The following is a 17,935-nucleotide window of genomic DNA, read 5'->3' on the forward strand; positions in this document are numbered from 1 at the left end:
GGCAAGAGAGGTGGATCCTCCAGAGGCAGCAAGACAGGTAAGAGGAAAGGACACGACCATCAAATCTCTCCTTACCTGCCTACTGAGGTGTGTGGCGGGGAAACTGAGGTAGTAGTGTTAAGTGTATGGGAGCAGCAGCCTGGAGTTGTGGAGGGGAGGGGAGGAGCTTGTGGAGGGGAGGAGCTTGTGGAGGGAGAGGAGGAGCTTGTGGAGGGAGGGGAGGAGCTTGTGGAGGGAGGGAGGGGAGGAGCGAGGAGCTTGTGGAGGGAGGGGAGGAGCTTGTGGAGGGGAGGGAGGGGAGGAGCTTGTGGAGGGAGGGGAGGAGCTGGAGGGAGGGGAGGAGCGTGTGGAGCTCGTGGAGGGAGGGGAGGAGCTTGTGGAGGGGAGGGGAGGAGCTTGTGGAGGGGAGGGGAGGAGCTTGTGGAGGGGAGGGGAGGAGCTTGTGGAGGGGAGGGGAGGAGCTTGTGGAGGGAGGGGAGGAGCTTGTGGAGGGAGGGGAGGAGCTTGAGGAGGGAAAGAGGGGAGGGAAGAAGCGTGAGGATGGGGAGGGAAGAAGCTTGAGGGGAAGGGAAGATTGTGTAGGGGGAGGGGAGGAGCGTGGGGAGGGAGGTTGAGTGAGGAGGAACAGAGAAGTCACCTGGAACTTGGGGAGGGAGATAACAAGTATGGGGGTGTGCACTCACAGACTTACATTGTGGGTTGAGTCTCAGCTCATAACTCCGCCTTAAAAGCTACAATCATAGTTCTTGGCCTCATGTGCCCTGTCATACCTACTCCTCAAACTCTATTGAATTTGCCTCTTAACACCGTGTCCCGTGGCTCGATTGGCAATGCACTCACCTTACAGTGTCCCCGGTTCAATCCCCGGCACGGGAGGAAACGTTGGGCATGTTTCCTCACATCACCTGCCCCTGTTCACCTAGCAGTAAGTAGGTACCTGGTGTCTGTCGATTGTTGTGGGTCGCATCCTGGGGGACAACTGAAGGACTCGCGCGGAAATAAGACAAACAGTCCTGTTTATTTACCAGTCTAGGCCAAAAAAATCTTGTGTAGGCAGAACTTTTCGGTAATAAAAAAAAACACCTAGCTACTGAATAATAATAATAATAATAATAATAATAATAATAATAATAATAATAATAATAATAGTAATTTCTACTAGCACATGATACAACTTATACAGACCATAGATGACATCAATGACATACTATATAGAAAGTCCCTTGTTATGCAGAGCATTTCAGGCAACTTAGATTCATTCTGTCCCCAGGATGCGACCCACACCAGTCGACTAACACCCAGGTACTTACTGCTAAGTGAACAGGGTCAGCAGGTGTAATGAAACACTCCCCAATGTTTACACCCGTACCGGGGATCGAACCACTAACACTCCCTTAAGTACGAAGGGAAGGTATTAAGTCTTGGTCCCCTTACACTTACTGACCTGCATTTCAATGTCGTTGGGAGTGATTTCTGTGTGTATATTTGAAGAATTTTCCACATTTACCTCTGATATATTTTTTATCCAAGTTCCGGGAGTTTTCCTACCCCTGGAGCCCGGCCTTGGGCCAGACTTGTTTGATGCTAGCCTGATCAACCAGGCTGTTGCTGCTGGCGGCACGCTGGTCCACCTATCCATCACAGTCTGGTTGATCCAGTGACCATGACAACAGTGAAGGTAGAAACAGTAAAAGCAGCAGCAACAACAGTACAGTGCAGTAGCAACAGCACCAACAGTACAGTGCAGCAGCAACAGCATCAACAGTACAATGCAGCAGCAACAGCACCAACAGTGCAGTACAGTACAGCAACAGTACAGTGCAGGAGCAACAATAATAATACAGTGCAGCAACAACACCACCACCACCAGTGCAGTAGCAACAGCAATGCAGTGTAGCAGGAACAATGGCAGCTACAGTGTAGCAGCAACAATGGCAGCTACAGTGTAGCAGCAACAATGGCAGCTACAGTGTAGCAGGAACAATGGCAGCTACAGTGTAGCAGCAACAATGGCAGCTACAGTGTAGCAGCAACAATGGCAGCTACAGTGTAGCAGCAACAATGGCAGCTACAGTGTAGCAGCAACAATGGCAGCTACAGTGTAGCAGCAACAATGGCAGCTACAGTGTAGCAGCAACAATGGCAGCTACAGTGTAGCAGCAACAATGGCAGCTACAGTGTAGCAGCAACAATGGCAGCTACAGTGTAGCAGCAACAATGGCAGCTACAGTGTAGCAGCAACAATGGCAGCTACAGTGTAGCAGCAACAATGGCAGCTACAGTGTAGCAGCAACAATGGCAGCTACAGTGTAGCAGCAACAATGGCAGCTACAGTGTAGCAGCAACAATGGCAGCTACAGTGTAGCAGCAACAATGGCAGCTACAGTGTAGCAGCAACAATGGCAGCTACAGTGTAGCAGCAACAATGGCAGCTACAGTGTAGCAGCAACAATGGCAGCTACAGTGTAGCAGCAACAATGGCAGCTACAGTGTAGCAGCAACAATGGCAGCTACAGTGTAGCAGCAACAATGGCAGCTACAGTGTAGCAGCAACAATGGCAGCTACAGTGTAGCAGCAACAATGGCAGCTACAGTGTAGCAGCAACAATGGCAGCTACAGTGTAGCAGCAACAATGGCAGCTACAGTGTAGCAGGAACAATGGCAGCTACAGTGTAGCAGCAACAATGGCAGCTACAGTGTAGCAGCAACAATGGCAGCTACAGTGTAGCAGCAACAATGGCAGCTACAGTGTAGCAGCAACAATGGCAGCTACAGTGTAGCAGCAACAATGGCAGCTACAGTGTAGCAGCAACAATGGCAGCTACAGTGTAGCAGCAACAATGGCAGCTACAGTGTAGCAGCAACAATGGCAGCTACAGTGTAGCAGCAACAATGGCAGCTACAGTGTAGCAGCAACAATGGCAGCTACAGTGTAGCAGCAACAATGGCAGCTACAGTGTAGCAGCAACAATGGCAGCTACAGTGTAGCAGCAACAATGGCAGCTACAGTGTAGCAGCAACAATGGCAGCTACAGTGTAGCAGCAACAATGGCAGCTACAGTGTAGCAGCAACAATGGCAGCTACAGTGTAGCAGCAACAATGGCAGCTACAGTGTAGCAGCAACAATGGCAGCTACAGTGTAGCAGCAACAATGGCAGCTACAGTGTAGCAGCAACAAATTGCAGCTACAGTGTAGCAGCAACAATGGCAGCTACAGTGTAGCAGCAAGCTACAGTGTAGCAGCAACAATGGCAGCTACAGTGTAGCAGCAACAATGGCAGCTACAGTGTAGCAGCAACAATGGCAGCTACAGTGTAGCAGCAACAATGGCAGCTACAGTGTAGCAGCAACAATGGCAGCTACAGTGTAGCAGCAACAATGGCAGCTACAGTGTAGCAGCAACAATGGCAGCTACAGTGTAGCAGCAACAATGGCAGCTACAGTGTAGCAGCAACAATGGCAGCTACAGTGTAGCAGCAACAATGGCAGCTACAGTGTAGCAGCAACAATGGCAGCTACAGTGTAGCAGCAACAATGGCAGCTACAGTGTAGCAGCAACAATGGCAGCTACAGTGTAGCAGCAACAATGGCAGCTACAGTGTAGCAGCAACAATGGCAGCTACAGTGTAGCAGCAACAATGGCAGCTACAGTGTAGCAGCAACAATGGCAGCTACAGTGTAGCAGCAACAATGGCAGCTACAGTGTAGCAGCAACAATGGCAGCTACAGTGTAGCAGCAACAATGGCAGCTACAGTGTAGCAGCAACAATGGCAGCTACAGTGTAGCAGCAACAATGGCAGCTACAGTGTAGCAGCAACAATGGCAGCTACAGTGTAGCAGCAACAATGGCAGCTACAGTGTAGCAGCAACAATGGCAGCTACAGTGTAGCAGCAACAATGGCAGCTACAGTGTAGCAGCAACAATGGCAGCTACAGTGTAGCAGCAACAATGGCAGCTACAGTGTAGCAGCAACAATGGCAGCTACAGTGTAGCAGCAACAATGGCAGCTGCAGTGTAGCAGCAACAATGGCAGCTACAGTGTAGCAGCAACAATGGCAGCTACAGTGTAGCAGCAACAATGGCAGCTACAGTGTAGCAGCAACAATGGCAGCTGCAGTGTAGCAGCAACAATGGCAGCTAGAGTGTAGCAGCAACAACGGCAGCTACAGTGTAGCAGCAACAACGGCAGCTACAGTGTAGCAGCAACAATGGCAGCTAGAGTGTAGCAGCAACAATGGCAGCTACAGTGTAGCAGCAACAATGGCAGCTACAGTGTAGCAGCAACAATGGCAGCTACAGTGTAGCAGCAACAATGGCAGTTACAGTGTAGCAGCAACAACGGCAGCTACAGTGTAGCAGCAACAACGGCAGCTACAGTGTAGCAGCAACAATGGCAGTTACAGTGTAGCAGCAACAACAACAACATTGCAGTGCAGCAGCAGTACAGTGTAGCAGCAACAACAACAACAGTGCAGTGCAGCAGCAGTACAGTGTAGCAGCAACAACAACAACAGTGCAGTGCAGCAGCAGTACAGTGTAGCAGCAGCAACAACAACAGTGCAGTGCAGCAGCAGTACAGTGTAGCAGCAGCAACAACAACAGTGCAGTGCAGCAGCAACAACAGTGCAGTGCAGCAGCAGTACAGTGTAGCAGCAACAACAACAGTGCAGCAGCAACAGCAGCCACAAAGAAGACAAGAGTATGCAGATCTAGCAACAGTAGAGACATACATTTATTACCACGAGTGAGGGGAGAGAGAGAGAGAGAGAGAGAGAGAGAGAGAGAGAGAGAGAGAGAGAGAGAGAGAGAGAGAGAGAGAGAGAGAGAGAGAGAGAGAGAGAGGATAAACTCCCCTCGGATCAATAACATCATAGGTACTGTAGTGAAACTGCCCAGCGTACACCACCTACAGTAATAGGTACGTACGTCTGAAACACCTCGGCCTACTCCATGTAATAGGTACCTTTAAAACACTCCAGCTGAGAGAGGGGGAGAGGGGGGAGGGGGGAGAGGGAGAGAGCGATAGAGGGGGAGGGAGGGGGAGAGAAAGAGGGAGGAAGACAGGAAGAGAAAGAGGGAGAGACAGAAAGAGGGAGAGGGGAAGAGAGAATCTACCTGCAGTGTGACTCATCGCAGGGGAAGCACGAAATAAGGGAGGTTAGGAGTAAGGGATGGAGGGAGGCGAGGGACCAGAGGAGAGAGGGGAAGGAGCGAGGGGCCAGAGGAGAGAGGGGAGGGAGCGAGGGAGAGGAACATTCACCAGTCTCTCCCCTCACGACCTGTCACCCCTCTAAGAACAAGGCAACGGGAAATATAGGCTTACTGACCCCGGCAAGGCAGAGCCTACTGAACCATGCCACTTTCTCTGAAGTCGAGTTTAGAGGCCAGTGCCTCCAGGCAATCACATCCCAGATCAAGTCTGGTATCTAGCCTGATCAATCAGGCTGTTAGCGCTAGCAGCACGCAGTCCACCCCAGGTACCACAGCCCGTTCGGTCAGGAACTAATTTCAGGAACTTATCAAAGTTCCCTCGAGGCCTGGTCATGGACCGGGCCGCGGGGGCGTTGACCCCCGAAACCTCCAGAGATACACCCTTTCGGGAGCCAGGTGTCTGCTGGGGATCTGCAGAAGTAGAGAACAAAAAACTGTATATTTCCTGTTTCAGATATGTCTGAAATTGTCAGGCTCCGATACTTAGCTGTGTTTACCTCTTTGTTACACCATGTGTGTGTGTGTGTGTGTGTGTGTGTGTGTGTGTGTGTGTGTGTGTGTGTGTGTGTGTGTGTGTGTGTGTGAGAGAGAGAGAGAGAGAGAGAGAGAGAGAATGTTCCCCCTCGTGGCTTCATTAAGTCATAACCTAATAAAGTTCTACCCACGGCGGAACTTTATCCCCACAAAAGTTACTTCTTCATAATTTAAGGATAGTTTAGGCTAGTCATCTATCCTGTGACCGGTGTCCAGGATGGTCCTGCCCGGCCCAAGGCCAGGATTCCAGGTTTTTTTTTGTTGCATTTGCAAGCCACAACGACAGTGGTTGATCATTCATGTTTGCACAGAATGCACTATACTATTACATACATTATATATATATATATATATATATATATATATATATATATATATATATATATATATATATATATATATATATATATATATATATATATATATATATATATATATATATATATATATATATATATATATATATATATATATATATATATATATATATATATATATATATATATATATATATATATATATATATATATGCAACGCAACCACAGAGGGAGTCGAATGAAAGCTCAAGACCTTTCGTGTTGCAATCATCTTCAGGAGCTTGCAATGTTGTATAAATGAGTAGGAAATCCAGGCAGATTCGTACAAGGGAATAACTCTACCTGGACTTCCTACTCATTTCTGCATCAATGAAGATGTGTTGACTGCAACGTGAAAGGCCTAGAGCTATTATTCAACTCCCCTGCGGTTGTTTTGCATCTTGAGTCGCTTGTTCGTGATTATATATAACACAGACACAAAAGAAAATAATGAATGACTGTCATACATAATTCTCGACAGGAACTCGAACTGGGTTCCACGTATTGACGTATCTTCACCAGGTGCCAGATCAACCAGGCTGTGATGGATATGGGGGGCAGCGGGCCTCCAGCAGCAACAACATCCTGGTTGACCAGACAAGCCCCAGACGAGCCTGGCCCATGGCCGGGCTCAGAGTATAGAAAATCTCGAAGATCTTCAAAGGTATATCAAAGGTATATACTAGGCTCAACCCTAAACACTCATCCACGGAGCTTAAAACTGTAGGATCAACCCCTGTTGGTTGTTGTTCTCAATTATGAAATGATCATATTCATGTATTTGATGATCCAGAATCCCCTTACCCTCCACACCAACCCCCTCCCCTCTATACCGCCTCCTCTAGCACCAGAAATTATTAACACCTGGGAAAGCTTAATTTCCTGTTTACGGTAAGAGGGGAGGGGTGAGACTGGCTGTTGGGGGAGGTGGCAAAGTGGGGGTGAGACTGGCTGGTGGGGGAGGTGGCAAAGTGGGGGTGAGACTGGCTGGTGGGGGAGGTGGCAAAGTGGGGGTGAGACTAGCTGGTGGGGGAGGTGGCAGTGGGGGTGAGACTGGCTGGTGGGAGAGGTGGCAGAAATGTGGGGAGGGGGACTGGCTGGTGGGGGAGGTGGCATAGTGGTGGTGAGAGTGGCTGGCTGGTGGGGGAGGTGGCATAGTGGTGGTGAGAGAGACTGGCTAGTGGGGGAGGTGGCATAGTGGTGGTGAGAGAGACTGGCTGGTAGGGGAGGTGGCATAGTGGTGGTGAGAGAGACTGGCTAGTGGGGGAGGTGGCATAGTGGTGGTGAGAGACTGGCTGGTGGGGGACTGGCTGGTGGCATAGTGGTGGTGAGAGAGACTGGCTGGTGGGGGAGGTGGCTGGCTGGTGGGGGGAGGTGGCATAGTGGTGGTGAGAGAGACTGGCTGGTAGAGGGAGGGCATAGTGGTGGTGAGAGAGACTGGCTGGTGGGGGAGGTGCATAGTGGTGGGGAGAGACTGGCATAGTGGTGGTGAGAGAGACTGGCTGGTGGGGGAGGTGGCATAGTGGTGGTGAGAGAGACTGGCTGGTGGTGCATAGTGGTGGTGAGAGAGACTGGCTGGTGGGGGAGGTGGCATAGTGGTGGTGAGAGAGACTGGCTGGTGGGGGAGGTGGCATAGTGGTGGTGAGAGAGACTGGCTGGTGGGGGAGGTGGCATAGTGGTGGTGAGAGAGACTGGCTGGTGGGGGAGGTGGCATAGTGGTGGTGAGAGAGACTGGCTGGTGGGGGAGGTGGTATAGTGGTGGTGAGAGAGACTGGCTGGTGGGGGAGGTGGCATAGTGGTGGTGAGAGAGACTGGCTGGTGGGGGAGGTGGCATAGTGGTGGTGAGAGAGACTGGCTGGTGGGGGAGGTGGCATAGTGGTGGTGAGAGAGACTGGCTGGTGGTGGAGGTGGCATAGTGGTGGTGAGAGAGACTGGCTGGTGGGGGAGGTGGCATAGTGGTGGTGAGAGACTGGCTGGTGGGGGAGGTGGCATAGTGGTGGTGAGAGAGACTGGCTGGTGGGGGAGGTGGCATAGTGGTGGTGAGAGAGACTGGCTAGTGGGGGAGGTGGAGGAACGAGAGATGGCCAAAACAAGTCACAGTTTACCAAGCAAGTATAAGGCGGGAAACACCAGATACAATGCATCACAAGTATCAGGCAGGAAACACTAGATACAAGGCACCAGATAAAAGGCACTAGACACATACAAGGCACCAGATAAAAGGCACTAGACACGTACAAGGCACCAGATAAATGGCATCACAGGTATTAGACAACAGCAATAAAATATGACCTTTGAAAAGTCACACAAGAAATATTACATCGAGACAAGAGGCACTCGGAATACACTGCTACTTGCACCTTCCCAACACTACCACCTGCTTGCCTATCCTTCCACACCTAGATAACACACACAAGTTCTCAACCTAGACGGAAGTTCTCAGCAAACAGTTTGGATTACCAAGTCTTTCCCTGGTTTCGTGTACTTCACGGCACATGACCTCTTACACAACTTACATCCTTATCAGCGTGTACCTTAAAATGTTAAGAGGTTGTTACCAGCAGTTACCCCAGGAAGCTACAACTTCTTAATGGGTTTTGGCACTGAGACGTCTGGGAGGGAGAGAGGGAAGTCTCCCACTCCCATCTCCTTCCCCCTCCCCTCTAGAAAGTTTATTTAGGCAGAGGTACACACAAGTGCAATTATCATAGTGTAAAGTACCCACCCTGTGTGATGGAAAAACATACCTAGCATTTGTTCCCACAGTACACAAATAAGCAGCACACAGGAGAGAGAAGCTTACGAGGACGTTTCGGTCCGACTCGGACCATTTACAAGTCCCTCTCCTATGTGCGGGTTATTTATATACTGTTCCAGTCACGGTACTGGGCCTTTTCGTACTTTATGTTCCCACAGTGTAACTAACATACAGAAGGGTAGTACTATACTGTATGTGTTTCTAAAATATAACTATCACAGAGAATAGGGTAGTAACACAATGTAGGTGTTGTCAGGCCATGACCATCATACAGAACAGCGCAACAACACACCTCTGTACTAACCAATTTTGATAAGCAAAAATAAAAAAATTCTGGCTGTACCCTGCTGCTAACGCGCTCCCCATTAAGTCAACAACAGTGCCAATAACTAATAATAACTGCCCCTGGAGAGTTGAATAATGTCCAAAGAACTTGACACAGCAATAACGGCAACATTTCAGAGTCCAGCTAATAGTCGACTGTAGTACTTTGCCGGTCGTATTTACCATACGACTCAGGTGCTAGTTACAGAGCATAGTTCTCCACACAGCTGTGTTTACGACAGGAACAGAAAGTGTGAGTAACCAAGTTTAGAAATGAAGACGACGCTGATTTTCCGACGTCTTTCGTCTGGTACTACAATGGTAGAGTATGGTGTAAACCTTGGTAAAACATACAAACAAACTGGTTTTAAAAAAACGCGTGGGCAAACACCAGGACATATTGAAAAATCTAACGGTTAGAAGTTATCAAGGTCCCAGGACCGAAACGTGTTTTAATATGTCCAAGCGTTTGCTAACGTGTTTTTCTAAACGAATGGAAAGAGTATACTGGCACTATGTAAGTAAGACAGTGTTTAGTGGTGAAGTGTCTTCACAACACCATCACCTACAATTTTTTGTTTACACAGGTCTCCTCGTCTACCTGTAGTCGATACAGGAGGGGGGGGGAGGCCTCAACTGCCCGACCAAACCTGCTAGCCTAGTCAATGAGGCTGTTGGTGTTAACACACAGTCCCATCGTATACACCAGACTGATCAGAAACCTGAACTTAAATTTCCTCTGGGGCCACGAAGGGTCTCTTGTATTTATAAATACAGAACGTACAAAAAGTTACGTTTACAAATAGAGATAACGTTGATTTTCCGACGTGTAATGCTTGCCTGATTACTCTAAAAATAATAATAATCCTTATTTCTATAAGTACGTGATACAATGTACACAGACCATAGCTGACATCAGTGACATACTATAGAGCAAGCCCCAGGTTATGCAAATTAGGCTTTGTCCCCAGGATGCGACCCACACCAGTTGACTAACACCCAAGTACCTACTTACTGCTAGGCGAACAGGGATAGCAGGTGTCTTGAGGAAAGACGCCCAAATGCTTCCACCGACACCGGGGATCGAACCCCGGACCTCAGTGTGAGCCGAGTGTGTTACCAGCAAAGATACGGGTCAACCTGAAACACAACACATGCTTCCCAGTCAGGATTTTATAGCGTTTTTCACTGCAGGTTTCTACAGATAATTTTAGGTAATGCTTAGTAGCATTACCTAAAATTACGAGGAAAAACGTCTGTAAGTTCCCTACTCTATACCAGGCTTGCAGAGTGGGAACATTCAGGTGAAGGAGGCATGAGAGGGTTGCAGAGGAGCATGAGAGGGTTGCAGAGGAGCTCGAGAGGGTTTCAAGAGGAGCATGCGAGGGTTGAGGAAAGCATGCGAGGGTTACAGGGCACGAGAGAGGTTGCAGAGGGAGGGGGGCATAATTGGGTTGAGGAAAGCATGACAGGGGTTGCAGAGGGGGCATGAGAGGGGTTGCAGAGGGGGCATGAGAGGGGTTGCAGAGGGGGCATGAGAGGGTTGCAAAGTGGGAACACCCAGGTGGAAGGGGGCATCAGAGGGTTGCAGAAGGGGAGCATGAAAAAGTTGCAGAGGGGGGCATGAGAGCGTTGCAGTGGGGGGAGAGGAAGTTGCAGGAGTGCATGAAAGAGTGAATGGAAGGATCTGAGAGGGATCATACAAGTCCACCCTTGCATCTATCAGCCATGAACAACAAATGGTAAAGAGATAACCACTCTAGCATTTGTTGGTTGTCTGGGAGCCGCTCTCTCTCTCTCAACCCCACACACACACACACACACACACACACACACACACACACACACACACACACACACACACACACATATACAATGAGGAATGATAAAGCTCATGTAGCAGGGAGAGTGGACCTAGTAGCGACCAGTGAAGAGGAGGGGCCAGGAGCTATGACTCGACCCCTGCAACCACAATTAAGGGAGTACAATTAGGAGAGTATAGGAGAGGGCAAAGTAAATAAACCTGACGGCAATGGAGGACAGGAGGGATAGGGGTGACATGATAACGATATATAAAATACTGAGAGGAATTGACAAGGTGGATAGGGACAGGAAGATTCAGAGATAAAACACAGCAACAAGGGGTCATACCTGGAAGTTGAAAACTCAGGTAAGTCACAGGGATGTTAGGAAGTATTTCTTCAGTCACAGAGTTGTCAGAAGTGGAACAATTTGGAAGGTGATGTAGCGGAGGCAGGATCCACACATAGCTTCAAGAAGAGGTATGATAAAGTTCCTAGAGCAGGGAGAGAGGGGACCTAGTAGCGATCAACGAAGAGGCGGGGCCAGGAGCTATGACTACCCCTGCAACCACAAATAGGTGAGTACACACATTCCCTTACTTTAACCTCTTCCCCTCCTTTTCCCCAACTTTCCCCTTCTATCTATCTGCGTCTCTCTCCCCCATGTTCCCCTCTCTCCCCGCCTCTCTTCTCGTCTTTGTCCTTCCCCAATTCTTTAGCCTTTAGTTTCTATTCTTAGTCCTCCCTCCTTCCCTCACTTACCCTTTCATCGCTCCTGTTTCTCACACATCCTACCTACCTCTCCCGTTTCTCTCTCTCACACCCCTCCCACCTGTCTTCCTCACACTCTCCTACCTCACTCCAAACCCTCCTCCAGTATCCCTTATCCTCATTTCCTAAATTAGTACTAGGTAATACAGGCCTAGTACTCAAATAACCAGAGTACACGAGAAAAACAGATTAGTTCACAAATAGCTAGAGTACAAGGAATAAAAACGAAGATTAGTACTCAAATAGCCAGAGTACACGAGAAAAACATTTAGTACACAAATAGCTAGAGTACAAGGAATAAAAACGAAGATTAGTACTCAAATAGCCAGAGTACAGGAGATAAAACCAAAACCGGAGTGGGGAAAACTGAAACAGTTTCAAGGAACAAAATTATACGAAAAGTGATGGAACTGATACAAATCTCCAAAGTGTGAGTTAGTTATGTGTGTTTAGATTATATGGTCTGACTCGGGGTGCGCCCCGGTTTCGCCAAGCACCGGTTAATTTTTTTACGGTATCGGTATCGTCTAAATTCCGGGAAATGTCGCCTTGTCAATATTTGTGACATAAAAAAAAAATAGGTCTACCTGTCAAAACGCAAAGTCTGTGTATCACTCTGAAAGTCTTAAGATCTACCTGTCGTTACTCAAAGTCTAAAGTCTACTTGTTTATAGTGAAGAATCTGTACCTGTCGGATGTAAACAAATAGAGACATTTATCAAAAGCAAAACACAAACACTACATAACTATTAAAACTATCTCGGAAATATAACTATTTTTTATTTATTCATATTCCTATATATCTGCATAAGACTGCGGCCAGAAATGCATTTTGACTCGCCTTTTTAAACCTTTATAATATTGTCACATTGATGTTGAGCTGTGAGGGCTGTTAAACACTCATAGATTGACATCCCACGTTTTTTATTTCATGAATGAGATGCACGACTCCAAATATTCCTGATGTAATCGTCACTCGATGGCAAGTGGAAAGGCTAACGGGGAAGGGGACGGAAAGAAGGAAAGGGGAGAGAGAGAGAGAGAGAGAGAGAGAGAGAGAGAGAGAGAGAGAGAGAGAGAGTGGATTTGTGTTCATGTGCATGCGTGCGTGTTATATACCAATGGTAGTGCCTAGGTTACAAAGATGCAGATAATCGTATGGTGCTTACAAGGGTAGTACTGGTGCAGGGAACGACGAGTGTGTGTTAGTTACAATTTTGTCCTAGGCACATGTCGATTACACACTAGGCCTGTGTGTGTGTGTGTGTGTGTGTGTGTGTGTGTGTGTGTGTGTGTGTGTGTGTGTGTGTGTGTGTGTGTGTGTGTGTGTGTGTGTGTGTGGATGAAGCGGAGTGAGAGAAGAGATGAATGGTAGGAGTGGAGCAAGAGAAAATATTTCCTATAAATGTTTCTAACTTCACTTTGCTCATGTATTACACTACGGTTCCCATCTGTAAGAAACTTGAACATCCATCTGCCTACTTTTCCAGCTATCTGCTCTGCACGCACTTGGTGCTATATTACATCATGTGGTGTGAGATCACGGAAGGATACGAAGGGTTAAAAGGGATTCTTTCATACCAGAAACAGGAATAACAAGAGGACATACTTGTAAATAAACATAAAATGCGCGAGTTGAAGGGATGCTAAGAAATTTTTTAAAAAATATGTCAATGGTCTGAATTACAAGAGGATGTAGTAAGTATTTCAGTCATTGGATATTTGAAACCCTTTCACGTTTCATAGAAATATTAGAGACTTTGATGTCCTTTTCCTATATTACAGACTGACCATTTCTGGGGCCCCTTTCCCCTCAAGGAAGGTTCCTTGATGTTGGTGAGGGGCTCTTGATTTAGGTAATTGGATCAGTGCTCCAGTTCCCCGAATTAAGCCTGAATGCCTTCCACATCCCCCCCCAGGCGCTGTATAATCCTCCGGGTTTAGCGCTTCCCCCTTGATTATAATAATAATAATAATAATGGGGCCCCTTTCAGTATGTTACAGACTGACCATTTCTAACCCTTTTCTACTTCTATGACTAGTGTCATATCTTTCACAGTTTTTGGTGAATTTTGGGAGTCTCAACAGTCACTACTCCAACTTAGGAGACACTGAAATCATCTACCACTTCCAAGTCTGGAAGTACATAGATTCACAATTCTTCTCACTTCCCTGGTGAAAGAGTCAGAGCAATCTGATTGGTTACTTGGGGATGGCGACGAGTCCTCTGATTGGTCAGAGGCAATGTCAACAATGTCACGTGTCCGGCAGTTTAGGCTCCGGAGCCTTCCAGTTGTGGGCCCCTCATGGGGGCCCTGGAATGCTAAACGACTCACAAAATTGCAATAACAGTATTCCAATCACGAAACTGATAAATTATTATTATTATCAAGGGGGAAGCGCTAAACCCAGAGGATTATACAGCGCCTGGGGGGGGGGATGTGGAAGGCATTCAGGCTTAATTCGGGGAACTGGAGCACAGATTCAATTCCCTAAATCAAGAGCCCCTCACCAACATCAAGGAACCTTCCTTGAGGGGACGAAACTGATAAAACTTGCCAGAGGCTCAAGCCCCACTTGTTCAGTGGTTTGAAATGCTAAATTGTTAAATTATATAAGACCGTATTTTCCGGCATATAAGAGGCGCCTTCCCCCTCCCCCTCACCCACAAAGTCTCGGAAAATCAGCCTGCGCCTTATATGCGGAAGGTCCGGGTCAAGGGTAGTCTATGTGTTACGCTTATAGCGTAAAGGAAGAGGGTAATTAGCCCTTGAATATAATTACTGATTTACCGTCATGATACTTCTGTCGTGCGTCTTATATTCCAGGAATTACGGTAGGTAACTGCCTGTGGTAGCTGAGGCAAAATAAATGCCTCATGAAAAGCGAGAGTGCAGTAGAATGAGGCTCTTGTGCATCTTTATTGCAGAAACGTCTCGCCAGCCAGTGGCTTCTTCGGTCTAATACAGAGACAAACGGTGGAAGACGAGCAGCAGTTTGTGGTAAACAGTCCCTCAGCCTGGAGAGTTCGGTAATCTCGGGGAATATAAAGCCTGGGTGTTTCATCATCTTTCCTTCATATATAAAGGGATTAATTATCATTAGACCTGTGACTAGATATGTATGATCAGCAATGCTGAGGAAAAGGGAAGATGGAGGAAAGAGGAGGAAGAGGAAAGATGGAGGAAAGAGAGGGGGAGGAAGAGGGAAGAGAGGAGGAAGAGGGAAGAGAGGAAGAGGAGGAAGAGGGAAGAGAGGAAGAGGGAAGAGAGGAGGAGGAAGAGGGAAGAGTGGAAGAGGGAGAAGGAAGAGGGAAGAGAGGAAGAGGGAAGAGATCAAGAGGGAAGAGATCAAGAGGGAAAAGAGGAGGAGGGGGGAAGAGAGGAAGAGGGAAGATAGGAGGAGGAAGAGGGAGAAGGAAGAGGGAAGAGAGGAAGAGGGAAGAGATCAAGAGGGAAGAGATCAAGAGGGAAGAGATCAAGAGGGAAGAGATCAAGAGGGAAGAGATCAAGAGGGAAGAGATCAAGAGGGAAGAGATCAAGAGGGAAGAGATCAAGAGGGAAGAGATCAAGAGGGAAGAGATCAAGAGGGAAGAGATCAAGAGGGAAGAGATCAAGAGGGAAGAGATCAAGAGGGAAGAGATCAAGAGGGAAGAGATCAAGAGGGAAGAGATCAAGAGGGAAGAGAGGAAGAGGGAAGAGAGGAAGAGGGAAATATTCTAGACGAAGAAACACTGGTAATTTAAATACCATCAGGCGTGGCATTACTTCTCTTAGAAATAATGGAAAAATTAACCACAAAATGTCAGATAAATGGACACACATGCAACTCTTACGACATTTCACTGTAGCAACATTTCGCTCTCCAAGAGCTTTGTCAGCTGTAGCGGAGAGCGAAACGTTGCTACAATAAAATATCACCTAACATTACCTCTCTTGTCGATAATGGTACAAAATACCGACAAGTTGATAATTAATACACTTGTACAACAGCTGGGCATCTTTATTGATGACAAGAGATACCCAACAGTTGGGCATCTTTACTGTTGAACAACAGATACCCAACAGTTGAGCATATTTACTGTTGAACAATATAAGCCCAACAGTTGGGCATCATTACCGTTGAACAATAGATACCCAACAGTTGAGCATATTTACTGTTGAACAATATATGCCCAACAGTTGGGCATCATTACCGTTGAACACTTAAAGATACCCAACTATGGCACACGTGTCTGAATCATTACTTCTCTTGTTATTTATACTGCATTATGGGGACCGCTATTAATTTAACCTTCACAACACATACTCTACTGTCTTCTCTAAGTCACAGATCATGACACTATTATACAGAAGCACTCACCTATTTGTGGTTACCTGGTTACCTGGAGGTTATTCCGGGGATCAACGCCCCCGCGGCCCGGTCCATGACCAGGCCTCCCGATGGATCAGGGCCTGGTTGCAAGAGGTCGAGTCACAGCTCCTGGCCCTGCCTCTTCGCTGGATGTTTTCTTTTTCGTGACCAATGGTCATTTTCAGTTAATACACCAGCCACAGGTAATACAACCACAGGTAATACATAAACCACAGGTAATAAACCACAGGCAAAACACGAAATAAACCATATAAGTAATGTTTATTTATAATGGATGATGGGGGGGTGACTCACCCTGCTGTAGGAACCTCACTGATGTGGTGAAGGCAGCTGGGGGAGAGATAGGTGTAGATCTGTTGCGGCTGGTGGTAGTGCTGCTGCTGCTGCTGGTGGTAGTGGTGGTGCTGCTGCTGTAGTGGTGGAGGGGGGACCAGGTGCTGGTGGGGAAGGCAGCCATATCGGAGCTGCTGGAAGGGTTGGGGGGGCGGTGGCATGGGCGGTGGGAGGGGCGGTGGGCGTGGTGGAGGAAGCTGGCTGTAACACGATGAGTATACGCTGTTTGTCTGAGCTGTACCGCTGCTGCTGCTGCTGTTACTGCTGCTGTTGCTGGCTTGCCCGTTCACCGCTGAATGCGGGAGGCTTCCGTAAAATGCTTGCGACTGAAGGTGCAGGTGTTGTGGGGGGGATTGCTGTTGTGGGTGCGGTGGGGGGAGATGTTGTGGGGGAGGGTGCTGTTGTGGGTGTTGAGGAGGGTGCTGGTGTTGGGGATGGTGTTGAGGGTGTGGTGGGGGGATGTGCTGCTGTGGGTGTGGTGGGGAAATATGCTGTGAGGGAGGGCGTTGTTGAGGGTGTGGAGGGGGGAGGTGTTGAGGGTGTTGTGGAGGAGGGTGTTGTGGGAGGGGAGGGTTCTGTTGAGGGTGTAGTGGGGGATGTTGTGGGTGGTGTTGCGGGGGTTGGTGGGGTCTCTGAGCATGTGGGGGAAGGTAGTTCTGCATATTCCCGTAATAAGGCTGAGGGTGAGAGGTGGGGGGAGGACACCGTTGCTGACAGTGAAAAACTGAATGTGGGGGCGGTGGTGGGGGAGGGGGCTGGTTGGGGGGGTGACAGTGATGTGGTCTTAGACCTTGGTTCATGTGGGGTCTTCCTGGAGGTAGCCCTCCATGTGGTGGTGGTAGTGGGGGTTCACACTCAACATGGTGTGGGGGAAGAGCAGGAGGTGGGGGCTGGTTGTGAGGGAGAGAGTTATAATGGGGAGGGACCTTAGGAACGGGTTGGGCGTGAGGGAGGGAACCAAACCGGTTGTCTTGAAAGTGCTGTTGGTGCTGGTGGTTGCATGGTGGAGGGGGCTGTATGGGTCGGGGCTGTGTGCGGTGTGGGCTGTGGTGGGGGCTGCTGTTGGGGCTCTCTTGCTGCTGCTGCTGGAGGGTGGGCGGGTGGGCGTGCCGCGGCACAGGTGGGGCACCAGGGCCGGGCACTCCTCCTGGCACTCCTGCAGAAGGACCCGGCGCCCGGGGCACGCAGTAAGCGTAGCAGGAAGGGCAGGGCTGCACGCCCGGGGGCACGTGCATGGTGGAAACTACGCACAGATTTATACAGTGCCTGGCACTCTAGCCTTCATCTCAGCCTCAAGTCACTAGTGCCTGGCAGACGCGGCGATGCCAGGGCCTGGCACTAACTACACTACAACCGTCTAGCACTACTCAAGTTACCATAACGAACCACTCAAAGAGTAGTCTCTCCTCTCTACTGCTCTTCTCTATAGAGTAGCGCATTTACACAGCACTAAAATATGTAAACTGTT

At 48.5% G+C, this 17,935-nt stretch overlaps 1 protein-coding gene across 19 annotated transcripts in view; it reads right to left on the reverse strand.

The window, feature by feature from the left end:
* Positions 1–17,935, reverse strand: part of LOC128702657 (Brefeldin-resistant Arf-GEF family protein schizo) — a 707,300-nt gene that overhangs the window by 106,367 nt on the left and 582,998 nt on the right. For 6 of the 19 annotated variants that reach the window (XM_070101932.1, XM_070101933.1, XM_070101934.1 and 3 more), the window contains exon 1: positions 16,429–17,931. The exons of the other annotated variants lie outside the window; for them this stretch is intronic. In XM_070101932.1, coding sequence (XP_069958033.1) covers positions 16,429–17,702 — 1,274 coding nt within the window. In that variant the 5' untranslated portion in view covers positions 17,703–17,931. Of the gene's footprint in view, positions 1–16,428; positions 17,932–17,935 lie in introns of those variants that run through there. 19 annotated transcript variants of the gene reach the window in all.

Source organism: Cherax quadricarinatus, chromosome 79 (genome assembly GCF_038502225.1).
Source record: "Cherax quadricarinatus isolate ZL_2023a chromosome 79, ASM3850222v1, whole genome shotgun sequence".
In the NCBI taxonomy this organism is placed as follows: domain Eukaryota; kingdom Metazoa; phylum Arthropoda; class Malacostraca; order Decapoda; family Parastacidae; genus Cherax; species Cherax quadricarinatus.